The 16379-nt window shown below is 42.5% G+C and overlaps 1 protein-coding gene across 2 annotated transcripts in view; it reads left to right on the forward strand.

Annotated features, from left to right (window-relative positions):
• Positions 1-633: 633 nt before the first annotated feature.
• aplp1 (amyloid beta (A4) precursor-like protein 1) overlaps positions 634-16379 on the forward strand; it is a 32305-nt gene continuing 16559 nt past the window's right edge. The window contains exon 1 of one of the 2 annotated variants that reach the window (XM_056380099.1): positions 634-900. In XM_056380099.1, the coding sequence (XP_056236074.1) occupies positions 835-900 (66 nt within the window). In that variant the 5' untranslated portion in view covers positions 634-834. The remainder of the gene's footprint in view (positions 901-16379) is intronic. The other variant, XM_056380098.1, reaches the window with a different exon arrangement.

Genomic DNA, 16379 nt, shown 5'->3' on the forward strand with positions numbered 1-16379 from the left:
TTATTCACTGACTAATTGGTTTGTGTCTATTTACAACACTGTTATTGTGTATGGCCTAGTGTCTAAAATAACACTGACACTAAGACATGCACTTAATACAGGATGTATTTATTGGACTCGTGCACTGGATTGCATGAGAAACAGTGTGTTTGTCCATCAGCCATTTGATTTGTGAGCTGTTCAAACAAAGGGTGGTTTTAGAAACTTGGAGAATTAAAAGATAGCCGAAAGATTAAATCATCTTTCAAACGTATTTCACAAAAAATGTGTGTTTTTTTTTCATAAATCTTCATCATGTGATCTCCTAGTTGTAGCCGCAGCTGTAGTTTTTGTCTGTAGCTTGCTTTTTGTCCACATGGATGTTTGACTGATGAAAATTGATACTTCATAAGATTTTGGGAGACTTGCATGTATCAGTGTGCAGACAACGTAATCTTCTCCTGTGAGATATTATATCCAGATGTGTAATATCAACGTGAGTCCTCCAGCTGTTGAGAGTTTTATTCACTGGAACTGCTGCGGGATTTTTTTCCAGCAAGATGACACGGTTGCATCACCACTCCCCCGCCACCAGATGTCTCTCGTCACTAAGCCAGAGCGCGGAGGACGCCGTGAGAAAAGTCTGTGATAAATACCCGCAGAAACAGGGCTTGGTTCTGTCAGGCTTCATCCACATAAAATTCCAGCCCGAGCCCGACGCAGGAGATATCGCAGGAAGGCGCCGACGAACGCACCGACCGTCACTTCAGCCGATGTAACCAGACAGCCTATGTTGGAGTCAGTTATTTTACAGTAGCAACTTCGTCACAAAAAGAGACAAAAGAAGGCGAGAAAATGGGACATACCGCATTACCTATATTGATGGCTGTATTGTCCTACTGCGTGTGGAAAAACGTCGAGGTAAGAGCAAGACAAGCTGAAGCATTTGTAACGATGGCGCATTGATATTTTGCTATCTTTCGCTGAATGTAGATGTGACTTTTGGACAAAATGCCGTAGGCTACTATGTATATAATTTTTTATGTCGGCATTATACATGCCACGCATACAGTTGCTCCTATCTCCATATTGCTGACACGCACCCTCATCTAGGGCAGGTTTAATTTGTAAATGCAACCTCCAGCACCCGTCCTATGTCAACAAGAGTAATGACGCTCCACGTTCACTAAAATGCGGTGGAAGCGATAGTATTTAAAATGCAAATGCTGTAATGGGACATGAAAGGAAGCTCATACTCAGGACATAAAAACAAAAGGCTTCATAAATGTGTGGTTCACATTTGGCTCGTTGCGTCAGGTCTGGGCCTGTATCTGACATGATACATGATGTTGCAGGCCCTGAGCTCTGTGGAAGGATGGAGATCAAATCCTATCTCATTGCATCCCATCTGGCCTTGTCAGAGGAGGAAATCTGCTCGCATCCGTCCTTTAGAGGAGTGGTGCAGCTCTTGAGCAGGATGGAGTCATGCATATTCAATTGCTGTTCATTTTCTTCATGGAAGAACACTGAATAAAACTCCCAGTTGAATGCTACAGTGGCGCACGAACATTGTCAGCTTTTCAGTGGATCATCTTCTGCCATGTACTTCTGTTTTCTAAATACCTTGCCTTGAAAACGTATGCGAGCAAACTGTTCATCTGGTATAGGGGATGACTTTGATACAGTGTGTGAGTGTGATGCCGAGTATACTAATGAGAGATATGGGGTCATCTTATTGGCATCTGTCTCCATCAATAGCAAGAGAGGAGATAGTGGAAGGCTCTTGTACAGAGACAGATCAATGGGCCACCAGCTGCTCCAGTCTCCCTCCTGTCTCATCACGACTTAAAGCAGACCCACAGTTTGATAGACTGGACCTTTATTTCTCAATAAGTCTTCAGTCACCCCCTGTCACACCAATTCAGGTCGGAGCATGTGCACTTGTGTGTAGGAGCAGGTTGTGTGTGAATGTGAGAGAGGAGATGAGAAGGAGGGAGGGTGGTGTGTGGGGGGGGGGGGGGGGGGGGGGGATGAGTCATGATGTCCCAGCTGGAGCTGTAGTTCAGGTCAAACTCACCTTTCCACCTGGAAGTGAAGAGCGGACGAACCTGCTCCTGATTATCTGAGATAGAATATGGAGCATCTTGACTATTGGGTTCAGACTCACCAAAGTTCCTAAGAGGATTTGCGAGATGTTTATTTATTAGCCATCTTCCACAGCGAGTCTGTAACAGTCATAAAGCCTCTCCTTTCATTCTGAAATAATTTCACTTCTCTAAGAGCCTTAGTGGGATTACTGCTATGCTGAGGAACAGGCTTTAGCTTCACACAAGGAGACCTGCCCATGAAGGTTTACACTGAAGATTACACTGTGAGAGGGTTGGCTGGCTGGATTACACTCTGGTATTAGCCCTAATAAAACTGTCAGCTTCCCTTAATTTACTCAACATTCATTCAATTGAAGTGTGTGAATTGGGAAAATTTGTTTTGATCTCTCTTTTATAGTGTAATATTTAATATTGTTAGTGCGCTGGAATAATGTCCCGTCGGAGTATAATCACACTTGTAAATTTCCATTTTCGGACAGTGTTGTGGATTAGAAAAGCCACAATGCTTTTTAGCTGAAATACAAATTCAGCATCACCCTCTGTTGTTGCTGTGGTAGACACATTGTTGCCGGGCTGTCACATATGTCATGTCCACTGCTGGTTTCCCAGGTGTCTCAGCTTTAAGAACACTTACCTTTCCCAGCACCCAAAGCATTTAGCTAATTGACACACTGGACAGGTCTCATCCTGATGCAAAAGGTCATACATGGAAAGATGGCAGAAACAACCACCTTCATGGCCAGCCTCTGAATTTGTGTAGTGTTGTTATTATGCATTAATAGAGAGTAGAACATACTAAGGTTAAAACACTTACATGTGCTCTGTCATCTTTGGAAAACATATCGTAATAAATAACATCATGATTTTAATACATATCATAATATAGATGATGGGTATAAGTGATATAACAATATACTGTGATGATATAAATTTGACAGGTGGAAGAGACTTTGTCATAACATTTATAACGTGTTAGCTGTCCCTTGAACATATTTGACTGTAGAAGGTTATTAGTCCACGTTAATGAGCGGGACAGCATTAGATTTTTAAAAGATTTTTGGATGTCATACAGTCCTATTTAGGTAGTTTATCCATTAACACTTTCTCATTTGAATTTTACTAAATCACGATATTTACAAAATATATATAGTGATGAGCTATAATCATGGTCTGAAAGTACATATACCATTGTCGAGGAATTTATCCATATAACACAGCCCTATCATGACGGAGTTCATTTTCTGACAAATCATTGGAGAACCTGTTTATGAATGAAATTACCGGGCAGCAATGTCTAGTTTTGGCTAATTCAGGAAATTAAATAATCTTAACAAATTCACATAACTTATCGCATTGATTTATAGTTAATAAATAAAAACAAATACACACTTCATTTAGTCATTTAGCAGTTCTGGTCTTTGATTTTTTTTTTAAAGTATATTTTTTGGGCTTTTATGCCTTTAATGGACAGCACAGTGGAGAGTGACAGGAAACGGGGAGGCAGAGAGAGGGGGAATGACATGCAGTGAAAGGCCGTCCGATGCGGGATTCGAACCGGGGCCGACTGCAGCGAGGACTGTAGCCTCTACACATGGGGCGCCTGCTTAAACCACTACGCTACACGACGCCCCCGTGGTCTTTGATTTTAACCATTTCCTGCAATGGTGCAATATTACCAGAGATATTATTATATTATAGCTAACTATAAACTATAACAGCTATTGGAGACACAGTTCTGACAGTTGACAAATATATATTATCCTGCGGTATCTATCGTCAAACCCCCTACTCTTTCAGATCACAACCATCAGAGAATCACAACAAAGATTGCGAATACTCACATATCAACAAAACATAAAACCAGACTGCAGTGAGCTCAGTTTTTGCTCCAACAAAACCCCCCACACAGGAAAATGTGATTTAAGAAAGCAATCATACAATAATTGCGCTTGTGTGTCACCATATTTGATCAAAAGCGGACTAGGGACTACAGGTATGCTCAGCTTTAGTCAACCAGTTCTGTATTTATCAAGATAAATGACTGCAGTGTGAACCCAAGCCTGAGCAATCCAGCCCAGAGAGGCTGCAGAACAACAGCAGTGGCAGACCCAGAAACAAACCTACTGCGTCTGCTTTATCTACAGGTTTCAGGAAACACCAAAGGTCTGGGAAAACATAGAGCACAAAGGGGAGGAAAGAGGGACAAAACAAGGAAGGAAAGAGCATGAGGACACGAAGCATATTTTAGTGAGGCTGAGGATGAAATAAAAACAGGGAGTCACAAAACTGCTGTATAGTCACCCCACCACCAGCCCACTCTCACCCTCACCAACAGCAATTTCAGGCCGTGTGCTGGAATACAGCCATACAGATTCATGCACCTCCCACCCCCATCTGCCTTTCAATGCAGTAACACAAGAGGATTTATTTTAAAAAAAGAAGAAGAAAAAAAGACAAGGACAGTCAGATCTCTCTCTCTCTCTCTCACACACACACACACACACACACACACACACACTCTGCCCTACACTCACTTAATTAATTTTAGAGCCAAGAGATAATCGGGTTCCACTAATGGATTCCCGTGTGCTTGCTATTCTCTACTATATCTGTGTGCCAGTGGGCATAAAACGTACCATTTTATTGTATCACATGTTTTTCCTCCCTGTTCTCTGTATCTAGCTTCCTTTCCAAGTTTTTGAAGCACAGCGCGCACACACACACACACACACACACACACACACACACACACACTCACACTCACACACACACAGGGCCTGGATTAAATCCTGCAGAGTCATTGTGAAATGAGAGCTACGCTGTACTGGAGGAAAGGCGCGCTGTAAATGTGCCTGAGCAATTGAGCTGTTGAGGTGACAAACTAATGAAGGACGTTAATGCACCCTTTGGGCCATCGTTGTTATCGACAACATTGAAACTGAGCCTCTTGTTGTGGGATTCGGAGGTTTGTGGGGGGGGTGGGGGGTCATTTTCATCATCGCTGCTAGTGGTTTAGAGAGTCTGGGTGGAAATGAAGAGAGTGTACAGAGAGTGTGTGTGTGTGTTGTGTGTGTGTGTGTGTGTGTGTGTGTGTGTGTGTGTGTGTCTCCAGGCGTAGAGTTCATCCAGCTTTTCTGCAGAAAATAAATTGATATTAATTACACTTTTCCATGGTGTCCCCCCAGCTGATAGGTTCAGGAAAGCTCTGCCAAATCCTGGTTTAGATGATTCAGTCTTGTCTTTTGGGCTTTTCTAAAAGTGTTTTAAATTCGGGGTTCTCAGTCGGAAAGGGAGCAATTCCCAATTCAGAGTTTAATAATGTTTGCTTGCAAGGCTCTTCATTTTATGTCATCTCTATAGCCTGTCATGCATAAACCGATGCACTACATTTGATGAGTTCATTTTTTGGCTTTCCTGCATTTCTTTTTACCACACCTCTTTCTAGGTTACACATAATTAAGGAACAACTCTAAAAAAAGAACTTGGATGAAAGCTGGTTCTAGTTTTCCAAAGATTATTTTACCTTTGATCATCCACTTACTGAATGTGAGATAATTTAAAGTGTTGGGTACGTGCAGATCAAATGTGATAGTTTGCACTTGTGTCTGTAAAAGCTGAAGACCTGACGGGACTGTTTAATTCAGTAGCGTGTAAGTGTCTTGTGTGTGTGTTTGCACGTCATAAGTTTTTCCAGTGTCACCTACAGGGATTGAGAGCCATCCTGATCACATCCAGCTCTGGCTCCTCTCTAGAGTCTTGCAGGACAGAGATATCACTGCAGCCCAAGGTCTTCACACCCCACATAACGGCCTCAGTAAAGCCCACTGGTTTGGATTTCTGCGGAAAAGTTTAATGCCAGGGCAAAGCGAGATGTTTAGTCCTGCTGCAGCCAGTGGGAGGTTTCAGAGGAGCCCCCGAAAACATCTGCAGTATGGTGATAACACTTGTCCTTCATGTTCAGGAGGAAAAAGAGAGAGCGTAGTTACAGAGAGTTAGTGCTGGTGGGGAGAGAGAGAGAGAGAGGGACGGGGGGGGGGGGGGGGGGGGGGTTGCCCTGGCACTGTGGATGATTTGAGAAACAGAGAGCGTGAGGGCGAAGGAGCAGAGAGTGTAAGTGATGTAGTGCATGTAGAATGTTATGTGGGTTGCAGGGTGGAGTGCATGATAATGGAGGGGGCCCAGCCCTATTGCTCAGGCTGAGAAGCTGGGAAAGCAGGGAGATCCATCTCTGTCATGTACATGTATTCACAGGTGGCCTTGAAATGAGATGGGGGGGGGGGGACCCTGTGGCCAGAGTGGAGCACTGACTTGTATGAAAGCAGGACTGTAAAATCTAATTTCCTTAACGGCACTGGCTACAGGGTTTCAGAGACTGTGGGGTTTTTTGGGTCGACTGAGGCTGATAAGGCCAGTATTAATATTCTACAGAAGAGCACTGGAAGCTGGAAATGGATGTACCTTTTGGCTGGTCGTTCTTTCTCTCCCTTCTTTTGCGCAGCATTGGCTGCAAAACACACAGTTCCGGCAGAAGGAATAAAAGCTCATTTCTATGACATTAATCCAAATGTAACAAAGGTACAGTGGCATTGATGGGTTGAAATGACTCACATGCCCACAATTAGGTCACACACTTAAACTCACAGATAACTCAGAAGTACACACGCATTCACCACACACTTGCTGCTTCATAAAGATGGCACGCTGCAGAAGCTGCATCAATTATTGAAAGGCCGTGGAAAGGTCTGGGCTCTCGCTTGTCGACAGGGCTTTGGCACTTGTCACGCACCCTCTCAACGCTCCGGCGCCAGCCCTCTGTCTTCATGCTACCTGGTTTTTATGTACCCCCACCCCACCCCTTCTCCGCCCTCCTGGTCCACTCCCCAGCCTGGCTGTACAGAGCACAAAAGAAAATCCCCACGCCTGTCCCCTCATTGCCTTCTCCCCCCCCCCCCCACCCCCCCCCCCCCCCCCCCCCCCCCCCCCCCCCCCCCCCATATCCCCACTCTGTGTCTCTCCCCCACCCCTCCCCTACCCACCCTCCCAGACGCTGCTGCTCCGTCTGCCTCAGCAGCTCCCAGTGCCCATCTCTTCACTTTTCTTGTGTATACTTTGATTGCACTTGAATTATTTATATTCTTAACTCACCCTTCGTTTTATTATTTTCTCTCCACTTTGCTAGTCTTGCCTTTTTCTTCATTCTTGACATCTTCAGAGATCTGACACAGTCTCTCTTTATTTGCATTTGCTGCCTCTCTATTCTCACCATACCTTACTAACACTAGTTTGCATTCAGTGTTTGACCGCACCATTTTCTCTATATTAACCCTCTATATATTCAATATTATTACAGTATCAACCAGTAAGATTTATTCCACACATTTCAGGAGTTAATCTGTGATTTTTGTGTGATTTTGGTGATATCCTACATTTCTGAGAATCCTCAGACGGCTTGTGGGAACTTGCTGCATTCAGCTGTGAGGTGAATGTGACACCAGTGAAGTTAGTTCGGGTTTTGACATTTAATAGACAACCAAGTTCAAGTTTATCAATGAATGCATATATGATGTGATATGAAAAGAAAAATTTTGAAAGAAAAATGTGATATTTTCTCAAATACTGCAACCAAAATCGTTGCCAGCAGTTGTTTATCCGTTAGTGTGAATGTGTTTTAGTCTGGGATTTATTATAGAAGGAGGTACTTTTCCAGCAAACACACCCTCCCTTGAGACAAAATGTTCCCACAGCATTTGACTTGATGCTCAGTATTCAGCAGCCCCAGCATCGACTGCCTGCAGTTGACTCTGCCTATATTTTATACAGCATACACAGCTGGCATGCTGATACAATGGAGACCTGGGCTGGTGGTGCAAACAGCTATAGATGATGAAGAGAGACTTAGGTGCTGCTGTTAATCATCAACAATAAGATTCAGCCAGTGATGGGGACAGACGAACAGAATTTCATTCTTCTCTCGGCTCAGGGTCATTGTGTTTGCCAAGGCCAAGCTGTGCCAGTTAACAGCCAATACTCACCCAAGCTCTGCTGACAAATTGGATGCTTCACACGAGTCTAGCTGTGGCTCGGAAGAAGAGTGTAATAAAAGTACAAAGCACAAATGGAGGTTCCGGGCCCCAGCGAGGGGTCTTTGTTACAGATTGTCTCTATGATTAAACCATTTTCCCTTCAGCTGGACAGTCTGTGGAGACTTTATGGCCTGAGGAAATGAGATAACACTAATATTTAATCTACTGGGTGATTTTGCACAGCACACATTATCTCACCAGAGTGGCCCTGATCTAAAGTAACACAGAGAGCTAAAGCAAGACAGGACATGTCAGCCTGACATGATCTCAGTTATTATTATCTTTTTGTGAGTGGATTTATCAAGCTGTGTTTTCTAGTGCGACAGGAGTTCTAGTTCTCGTGTTGAATATGAAGTGTGTACAGACACTTTGGCTTTTATAAAAACGATATATACATTCATATGGTTAAGAAAAAGTATGACAGTGCCTCCAAAATTAGCATGTGTTTATAACAGTAGATAGAACAGCAGTTGCACCTTCTTACGACTTACTACTGAAGTGATTCATCATGTACACCTCGAATGACTGATTCTACCAGACCAATCAGCGAGCTCATGTTTATATGCCCTTGCATGGTCTGGCGATGTCAGTCAACTTTTTTTAATGGTTGATGTCAGTGTACTTGAAGCAAAGTCTTGGAAGGACAGAAAGTTGGTGAAGCTGAGAAAGATAGTCATCTGTATGGTAACATGCAGGCTGTGAGACCCTGAAGCAGAGGAATCAGAGGGATGTGATGAATCATTAATTCAGCTCCTGATTCACCACACTGAGACTTACCAAGGGCAGCAAGTGAGCAAGACTGTGATCATCAGAAGGAGGACAGTATAATGCTGTCACGGATAGTCGAGTAATACTTGTCAGTACTATATTGTTTTATTTGATATATTTAACTATTTACATTGTTAATGCTATTGATGTTATATTATATTATAGTCTATATTTTTCCATTTTGCTTGATAAATGGCTTTTTATCACTTGATTATCAAAATAATTATTTATATTATGATTATATAGATTTTTTATTTTTCGATTTTAATAGCATTACTACTAATTATATCGCTGTCTTTGGAGTTACATCTACTCCTGCTGACTGAAGGTCAGATGCCCCCAGGGCATCATTGTTGCCACTGTTGTTTATATTTGGATCAAATTATTACTGCACTGCTACAATTAAACATTATTAGCATAGTAGAAATATTTTTATAAAATTATAGGGGAAACATTTAAGTTTTTGATCTCTCTGAAGAGATTAAAATAGTTTCTCATCTTCAAAATGTCTTTTAGAAAGATACACTCAGCCCATCTCGGCAGGGCCGAGTATCTCAGTAAGTAATTTAAGTGGAGTGTAAACAACCAACAGGCAGTGATAAGGAAAACTAACCATCCATTAAGCCAGCGATCAGCAACCTGCCGAGGATAGAAAGTCGAACCAAACATATGGGGACTCTTTCATGTGAGAAAGAAAGATAGAGAGAGGCAGACTGATAATGAGGAGGAGAGAGAGAGAGACTGAGTGGCATGCTTGAAATTCTGTAGGGAACCAGTTGCTACGGTAACAGGGAAGGTAGCCGGCTCCTGTGGGTGGTGTTACCATGGCAACCACCCTCAGTGGCCAAGTGATGCTGAGAGGAAGAACGTAGAGGTAAGGGCTAAAAAGAATGTGTGTTTACGGGTTCGATGGGAACAAGTGAGACGGATGAAGAGGACGGCAACTGAGAGGAAGCTGATGTAAAATGTGGGAGAGGGACACCATCCGTGCTGCTGCACGCTGTTTCATCCCGTTTGTCTTTGGCAGACCCTTGGTGTTCTTTGCTTTGAATAAGTGGCAAGCTGGTCCCAGCAGACCCAGCTTTAGCTGTTTATCCTGCTGTTAACAGAGCACCTCATTACCATGAGCAGTAGGCTAAATATGCTGTGTAGGGCAACATACTCACTGAGAGACCCAAGAAAAGGTTATCCCCTCAATATATCTTTGCAGTTACATGGGGTCAGAGTAGCCATGCTGGGCTCTTATATAAGCGATGGTGTTGTCTCTGAACTCTCACTGGGAGTTAAAGAGCAGTGTGTTCCCACTGCAGTGATACCACATGCCTCTGAATTAAAGCAATGAACCAACATGTTGTGAAATTTAGTTAGATGTTATGTGGTGCAATGTATTACATTTGTGGTCATATAACAGTACACACACACATATATATATAAATATATATATATATATATATATATATATATATATACACACATACATTCATATGTTAACCTCAAAGCCTCATTTCCATAAGATGCATCTGGTAGACAGGCTCCCAGGGGAGATAGCACGATGTGATCAGGATTGTGTGTGTGCATAAATAAGAGGCAGAAGGAAAGAGATATATGAATGTTTTAACCCCTAATTCCCCCCTGCCCCTCCTCTGCCACCATTTTCTGCTGAAAGTCTCTTCTTGTTTTATTGCTTCGCCACTATATTGTATATATACAGTAGTTTCAATTCAGCGCCAAGTTATTTATTTGATATGCTTACATTTACAAGAAGCCATTATTTATAGTCATAAAAAGCAAGATATGGAATATGATGATACTATATATAGACAGGACAGGAGATTAACAGATTATTGTGATTAAAGTACAGAGAGCATTGAAGGTCACGTCATATGGATAAAATGCATCCATGTCCCAAAGTACTCATAAATTCCTGAAAAGAATATGAATTTGACAGATAACTTCAAATTTTTCATAGATTTTTCAGTTCCAGCACAATGTAATGTGTTTCAGGTGATTTGCCTCAATTCAAGATGCTATTAGCTTAAAACTGATCATGAAAAGTTGTTTCACTCCTTTGGCAGATTTCCTTTACTTTATTTAGCAAGCACAAGTTGCAGTGTAGAGAGATCTGTAGAGGATACATGTACCAACTATACAGAAAGTACATCAAGTGACAGGAAAAGTAAAAAGTACAATTGCAAGAGAGATGACATGTGGATCCAAAGGAGAATACCCAGCAAGAAAGACTTCACTGCAGATCGGCTACAAAAACAAACGCTTCAAAGACAGAGTGAGGGGCTTGAGAGGCAGCAAAGGCCCAGAGTATGAGATAAGAAGGAGGCAAGAAAATGATGGCCGCCTGCTGTTTGTCAGGGAGACCGTAGCAAGACAGTCTTCCTTAAGTGGATCAATTATTACAGTCTTTTAACCTAAGCATGCCCTCATTTAGGTTTTGAGATTCCCTTAATCTACTTAAATCATGCTCAAGGGCATCATGTTGTTGCTTTAAAGCCTCCTGTCCCGTCTCCCACTGCACAAAATACACACTTGTCTGATACCTCACTCAGCTGGTAAATAAAGTTATCATATATATGCCCTCCATCTGAAATTCACAATCGTTTCCTTTCCTCATCTCCAGTAACCTGCTAAATTCAAGATTTGCTTCCAGGGTGGATAACTAATTTCAGATCAGAGCTCAAAGCCTCTCAGTCATTTAAAAGGGGGTGGGGGTGGTGGGGGTGCTGATCTTGTTCTGTTGTGATTTCAGGATAACAATGATTTAATGTGCTTATCATCAGAATATGCTTTTTCACTTGTCAGAAGCAAGACGCTTTGAATTATGTAAAAGAAAAGGCAGCAATCGCCTATAGAAAATAATCATCCTAGTGTTTAATACATTTTAGCTGTGACAATACACTTGCTAATAGAAATTTGAACCTTTGAGTCCTAGATGTGACTCAAGCCTTTTGAATGTATTTACCATATAAATACAGATTTGGAGAGCTGGTTTGCATTGTGTCACTCTCAGTCTGCCTGCAGAAAATCCCTGATTCAGTGGCAATTGTGTTGACATTAGGATGTTTCAGATGGACCTGCAGTGCTCAAATCTGCGCTAAGCCGTTGATTCCTTCAATCCCCCGAGGTAGCTCTTCAGCTTGAAATCACATCTGCAGGCTCACAGTGTTTGGCATTAACATGCTGGCATTCCCATGTTGTGTTGCTTAACTGTGAAGGGAGTTCAGCAGTATTGCGTAACAGCAGAAATGCATTGACAATTACCAGAAGATGAAATCACTTCATCTTCTGCTGAAGTTTGCAGGCCTTTAATGTTCCCATGCTCTCTGTTTTTCTCAGTGGATTTATGAGACATTACTACGCAGTTCTCTATCTCCCACATATCTGCAGGAGGATCGTGAAAATGACCAACTACGCTTTGTGTTTTTGTCTTTTTTGGAGAGAAAACATGCACAGTGTGGCGTCATTATGGTGCGTGACTCAGAAGAAGCATTTGTTGAAGTGTGGGTGGAACAGACAGGCAGACATGCGTATGAGTTCAGCCTACTCTGTGCAACACAAGTATCACAATCACTTGTCTCATTCCGAATATTGCTCAGTACCACATTTCCATAGAACTTGGAAAACGACGCATGAAATCAATTTTATATCAGTGGGAGTTTCCTGTTTTGTTGTTCTGGTTGTGCTGGACATTTTTTTTTTTTTTTTTTTTACAAATTTTACCACAGATTCTGCTGAAATGCAGGATGTTAAAAAAAAGCTTACAGGAAACAGCTGTGTTGTCTGCACAATGGAAGTGGAGTACAGGTGTGTGCAATATAGAGGGTATTATAAGAGAAGCAGGATATGTGTGAACATGATATTTATGACTCATAGGAATCCCAGCTGGGAAAGGTGAAGTCTCTGCTCCTGTGGGTATGAAGCTTAGGTTGAGTCCCATGGCACTATCATACATCAGGGAAGTCTGTATCCAACATGTGATTCCATGAGGAGACAGTGACCTTTACAGAAGATGTCAGTCAGTCATGGCTGTCCTTATTTCCCTGCAGCAGCCTGTACAGTGCTAGTTTGAAAGATAAAGGCAAAAACCTTTTGAAAGGATATGCCACTCTGGTGTTTTTATATGCAGACTGCAGTGGGTGCAACTCTGAGTAAACATACTCCTAAATAACCATAATCATGAAATGGTTGGCACTGCCAGCCTCCAGCTCTATGGAGTCTCTTGCAGTGATGCCATCTGACATGCCCTCTATTTTAAGCTATACTTGAAATTAAATCAAATATTCGGAGCTGTTTTGGCTGCTGTTTCAGACCTAGATGAACCCTGGTGATTATGGGGCCATCTGCTCCCAGTGTGCCCAGCTGGGGGCTGGACCGCTGTAATCTGGACTGATGAAGCCTGATTTAGCAGAGGCGGTGATGTTTGCACATCTCTGCACCCAAAAGCCTCTGTCATAATAGTCGGTTGTCAAGAACTGAAATAAGTTCAAGTCAGTTTTGTATTCAATAAGTAACTGCGACTATGTGTGGTCTACAGTAGGAAGCAATAGAACAATACATTAAACATAAAACACAATGCAATATTTTCCGCTCTGCTCATCAGTCTCTTCTGAATAGAAAATGAATGGCTTCAATTAGCCATTAGTCAGAGATGTATAATGAGTGTCAGTGTACAGAGCTAACCTGCTTTATCCTCCTTTGTCCCCTCTGCACCATGAGAGTCTGGCAGACTAATGTTGCTACTCTCTAATAACTACATGCCACACCAGGAAGAGGCCTGATGGAGCCCATGAATAATTAAGCAACATGATTACAATGATGAATGCTCCCAAATCTATCTGGCCATTTAACACTGGCCTGGGGAGGGAGGCCAAACAGCAGAGTGTCAGGCATTGTGTGAAAGCTGCTGGGGGGGGGGGGGGTATTAAGGATGGGGTGGCTGAGGTGGATTGAGCTCAGGTTTGAGAGGAGGTGGAGGGAGAGGAGAGAGGGTGGGTGTATAGAGAATGGAGTGAAGGAGGGGCCCAGAGAGCAGGAAGACACCCACTATTCAGCCATCTGTGCTGCAGAGAGGCACAAAGACTTGCCCAGGAAGGCCTGTTTGTGTGTGTGTGTGTGTGTGTGTGTGTGTGTGTGTGTGTGTGTGTGTGTGTGTGTGTGTATGTGCTTCATACATGCATGGGTTATGCATCTATGGGGCCTATTTGTACGTGGGTGTGTTCTCTGCATGAGTAATGGCAATTGGCCAGACTACAAAGTTAATGTTATACTAATCAGGAGCAGTCCTAACCGGGCTTTTCACACCATAAATTATTAAGTGCTGTGCAGACAAGTTTTTAGATTAAAACAACTTTGTTTTTTAAATGCATGTACTGCCAACATGACCTAATGGGCTTTCTTTGGTAATTTAGTGACTTGAAGTATGTAAACTCTAGCAACATTTGTGTTGAGAAAAAATATATAATGTACATGCGTTGCTGCCTGGAGCTTCCCTTCTTGTTCCAGACTCCCTGCTAAAACTCTCCGGTTGACGCTTAGCAGCTAAGTCCTATTCAATGGCACCTTTTTTTTAACCTGGTATGTCAAATCACAGTATAATTGACTAACACAGTCATCAAAGCCAATCCCACATAAACGAACATATCCTGGAATTTTAAAAGTCGTTTTTTTCTTTGTGATGTATGGCTGTTTGGCTACGTTGTCACTACAAGGTGTATTTTGGTTACATGGGATATCCCAGATCCCTGTTGCTAAGTAGAGATTAGCTCCTCAGGGGTTTGATGTCCCTAGTTAATCATTGGGTGTCAAGCAAGCTTCCTGCAATATACCTCTGACCAGAGGTTTTGTATTTGTGTACTAGCCAGTGTATTTTCAAGTTGAAGTTGATTTATAGAGCACTTGAAAAACAAAATAAATATGTATTAAAGTGCTTCCTCACACAACATATACACTGATAGGCTACACGCATGAACTTTGTATTAACACAAATACATTAACACAGGGCACATAGCTCAGGTAATTTAGATCATGTAACATAACAAAGGCAGCACAGGACAAATGAATCATAGATAAATTAAACTTGAAAGTTCAAAGCAAACAGAATCAATCACAATTGCATGTAAGGGAATAACAATGTAACACCCTGAAGGACTGTGGCTGTATATTGTACATAACATGACATGTTGCTCCCAACACAGCAGCACTAAAAGACTCTGCATCTACTTGAAGCCTCTGATTCGTTTATAGCATTGTGCTCCAATGTACAGTCTGGCAGCAACTTGTAAAAAGTGACAAATGATGGGTGGGCTCCACCCCTCCGCCCCTTCCGCTCTGGCTTGCCTGCCAGGACCAGGAGATTGCATCATTACAGAGGATGAAGTCATCCTGCAACATAAGGGTGGAACAGGTGCTGAAAATTTAATTAGAACCGGGCGGAAGATACTGGAGGAACATGTAAAAGCACTGCCCTGGCCCAAACTCAGCCCTCAATGACAGAATATCTATGTTGCAAGATCATATCCGTTGTGGGCTCTTATTTTGGATGCTCCACACTGAAGCATAACTCCCCCTACTAGAGGGATATCTGTAAAAAAAAAAATACAATTAACTATTATTTATATCTGCACCAGCCGTTCCACTACTTCTGGCAGAGTGCACAGTGTGTTCTCGTCTCTGTGGGATCACTTTGTTTCTTTGTGATGCTTATCGCTATGGAGACTGTGGAGGTACACATGTGACTACAAAGCTAAGCAGCATAGTCTGTATGCAACGGATATGGAGAAGCCGAGCAGTGAAAAATAGAATATCAAGGGAGTTAAAGAAGGCAAAAGAACCTAGTGAAAAAAGAAAAAAAAAGGCAGAAAGGTAATCGATGTTTCTGGCTTTATATCACCAGGTCGTTATTAATGATGCAGCATTCTCTGCAGTGGGGAGCTGTCAGGCGTTTGGGCTGTCTGCCTGTTCAGCCTCATCAGCACTAGGACATGATATGTGGGACTGGGGATGGTTGAACAGCACTGCCTTACCAACCTCTGGACCTCCCACCTCCCCCTGTGCTTGCAGACAGTACTGTACAAAGATGCTTCAGTACACTACAGTATTTTCTCACTGAGAGATGGAGGGCAGCTCTGCAGCCTGTCCTGCAGAGTACAATTGTTGACAGATTGTGAAGCATTATTGTGAATCGAACTGGATCAGGGTGCCTCAGCTCCTGATGGAGACAGTGAGTGTTCAGAGAAACTTACACTGCCGTGCTCACACCACAACAGTCTTAACTCTCTAAAGTCTAATTGGCATCAAAATGGAAATTGCGTACCACCAACACACTGAAAATCTTTGACTGCATGTTTGTAAGTCCAGAGGGAATCTCTGCTATAATTTGTAAGTAGGAAACATGAACATAACAGCTTAATGAAGGCACAAGAATGTGGTT

The sequence above is a fragment of the Seriola aureovittata genome, chromosome 7, assembly GCF_021018895.1.
Source record: "Seriola aureovittata isolate HTS-2021-v1 ecotype China chromosome 7, ASM2101889v1, whole genome shotgun sequence".
NCBI classification, from domain to species: domain Eukaryota; kingdom Metazoa; phylum Chordata; class Actinopteri; order Carangiformes; family Carangidae; genus Seriola; species Seriola aureovittata.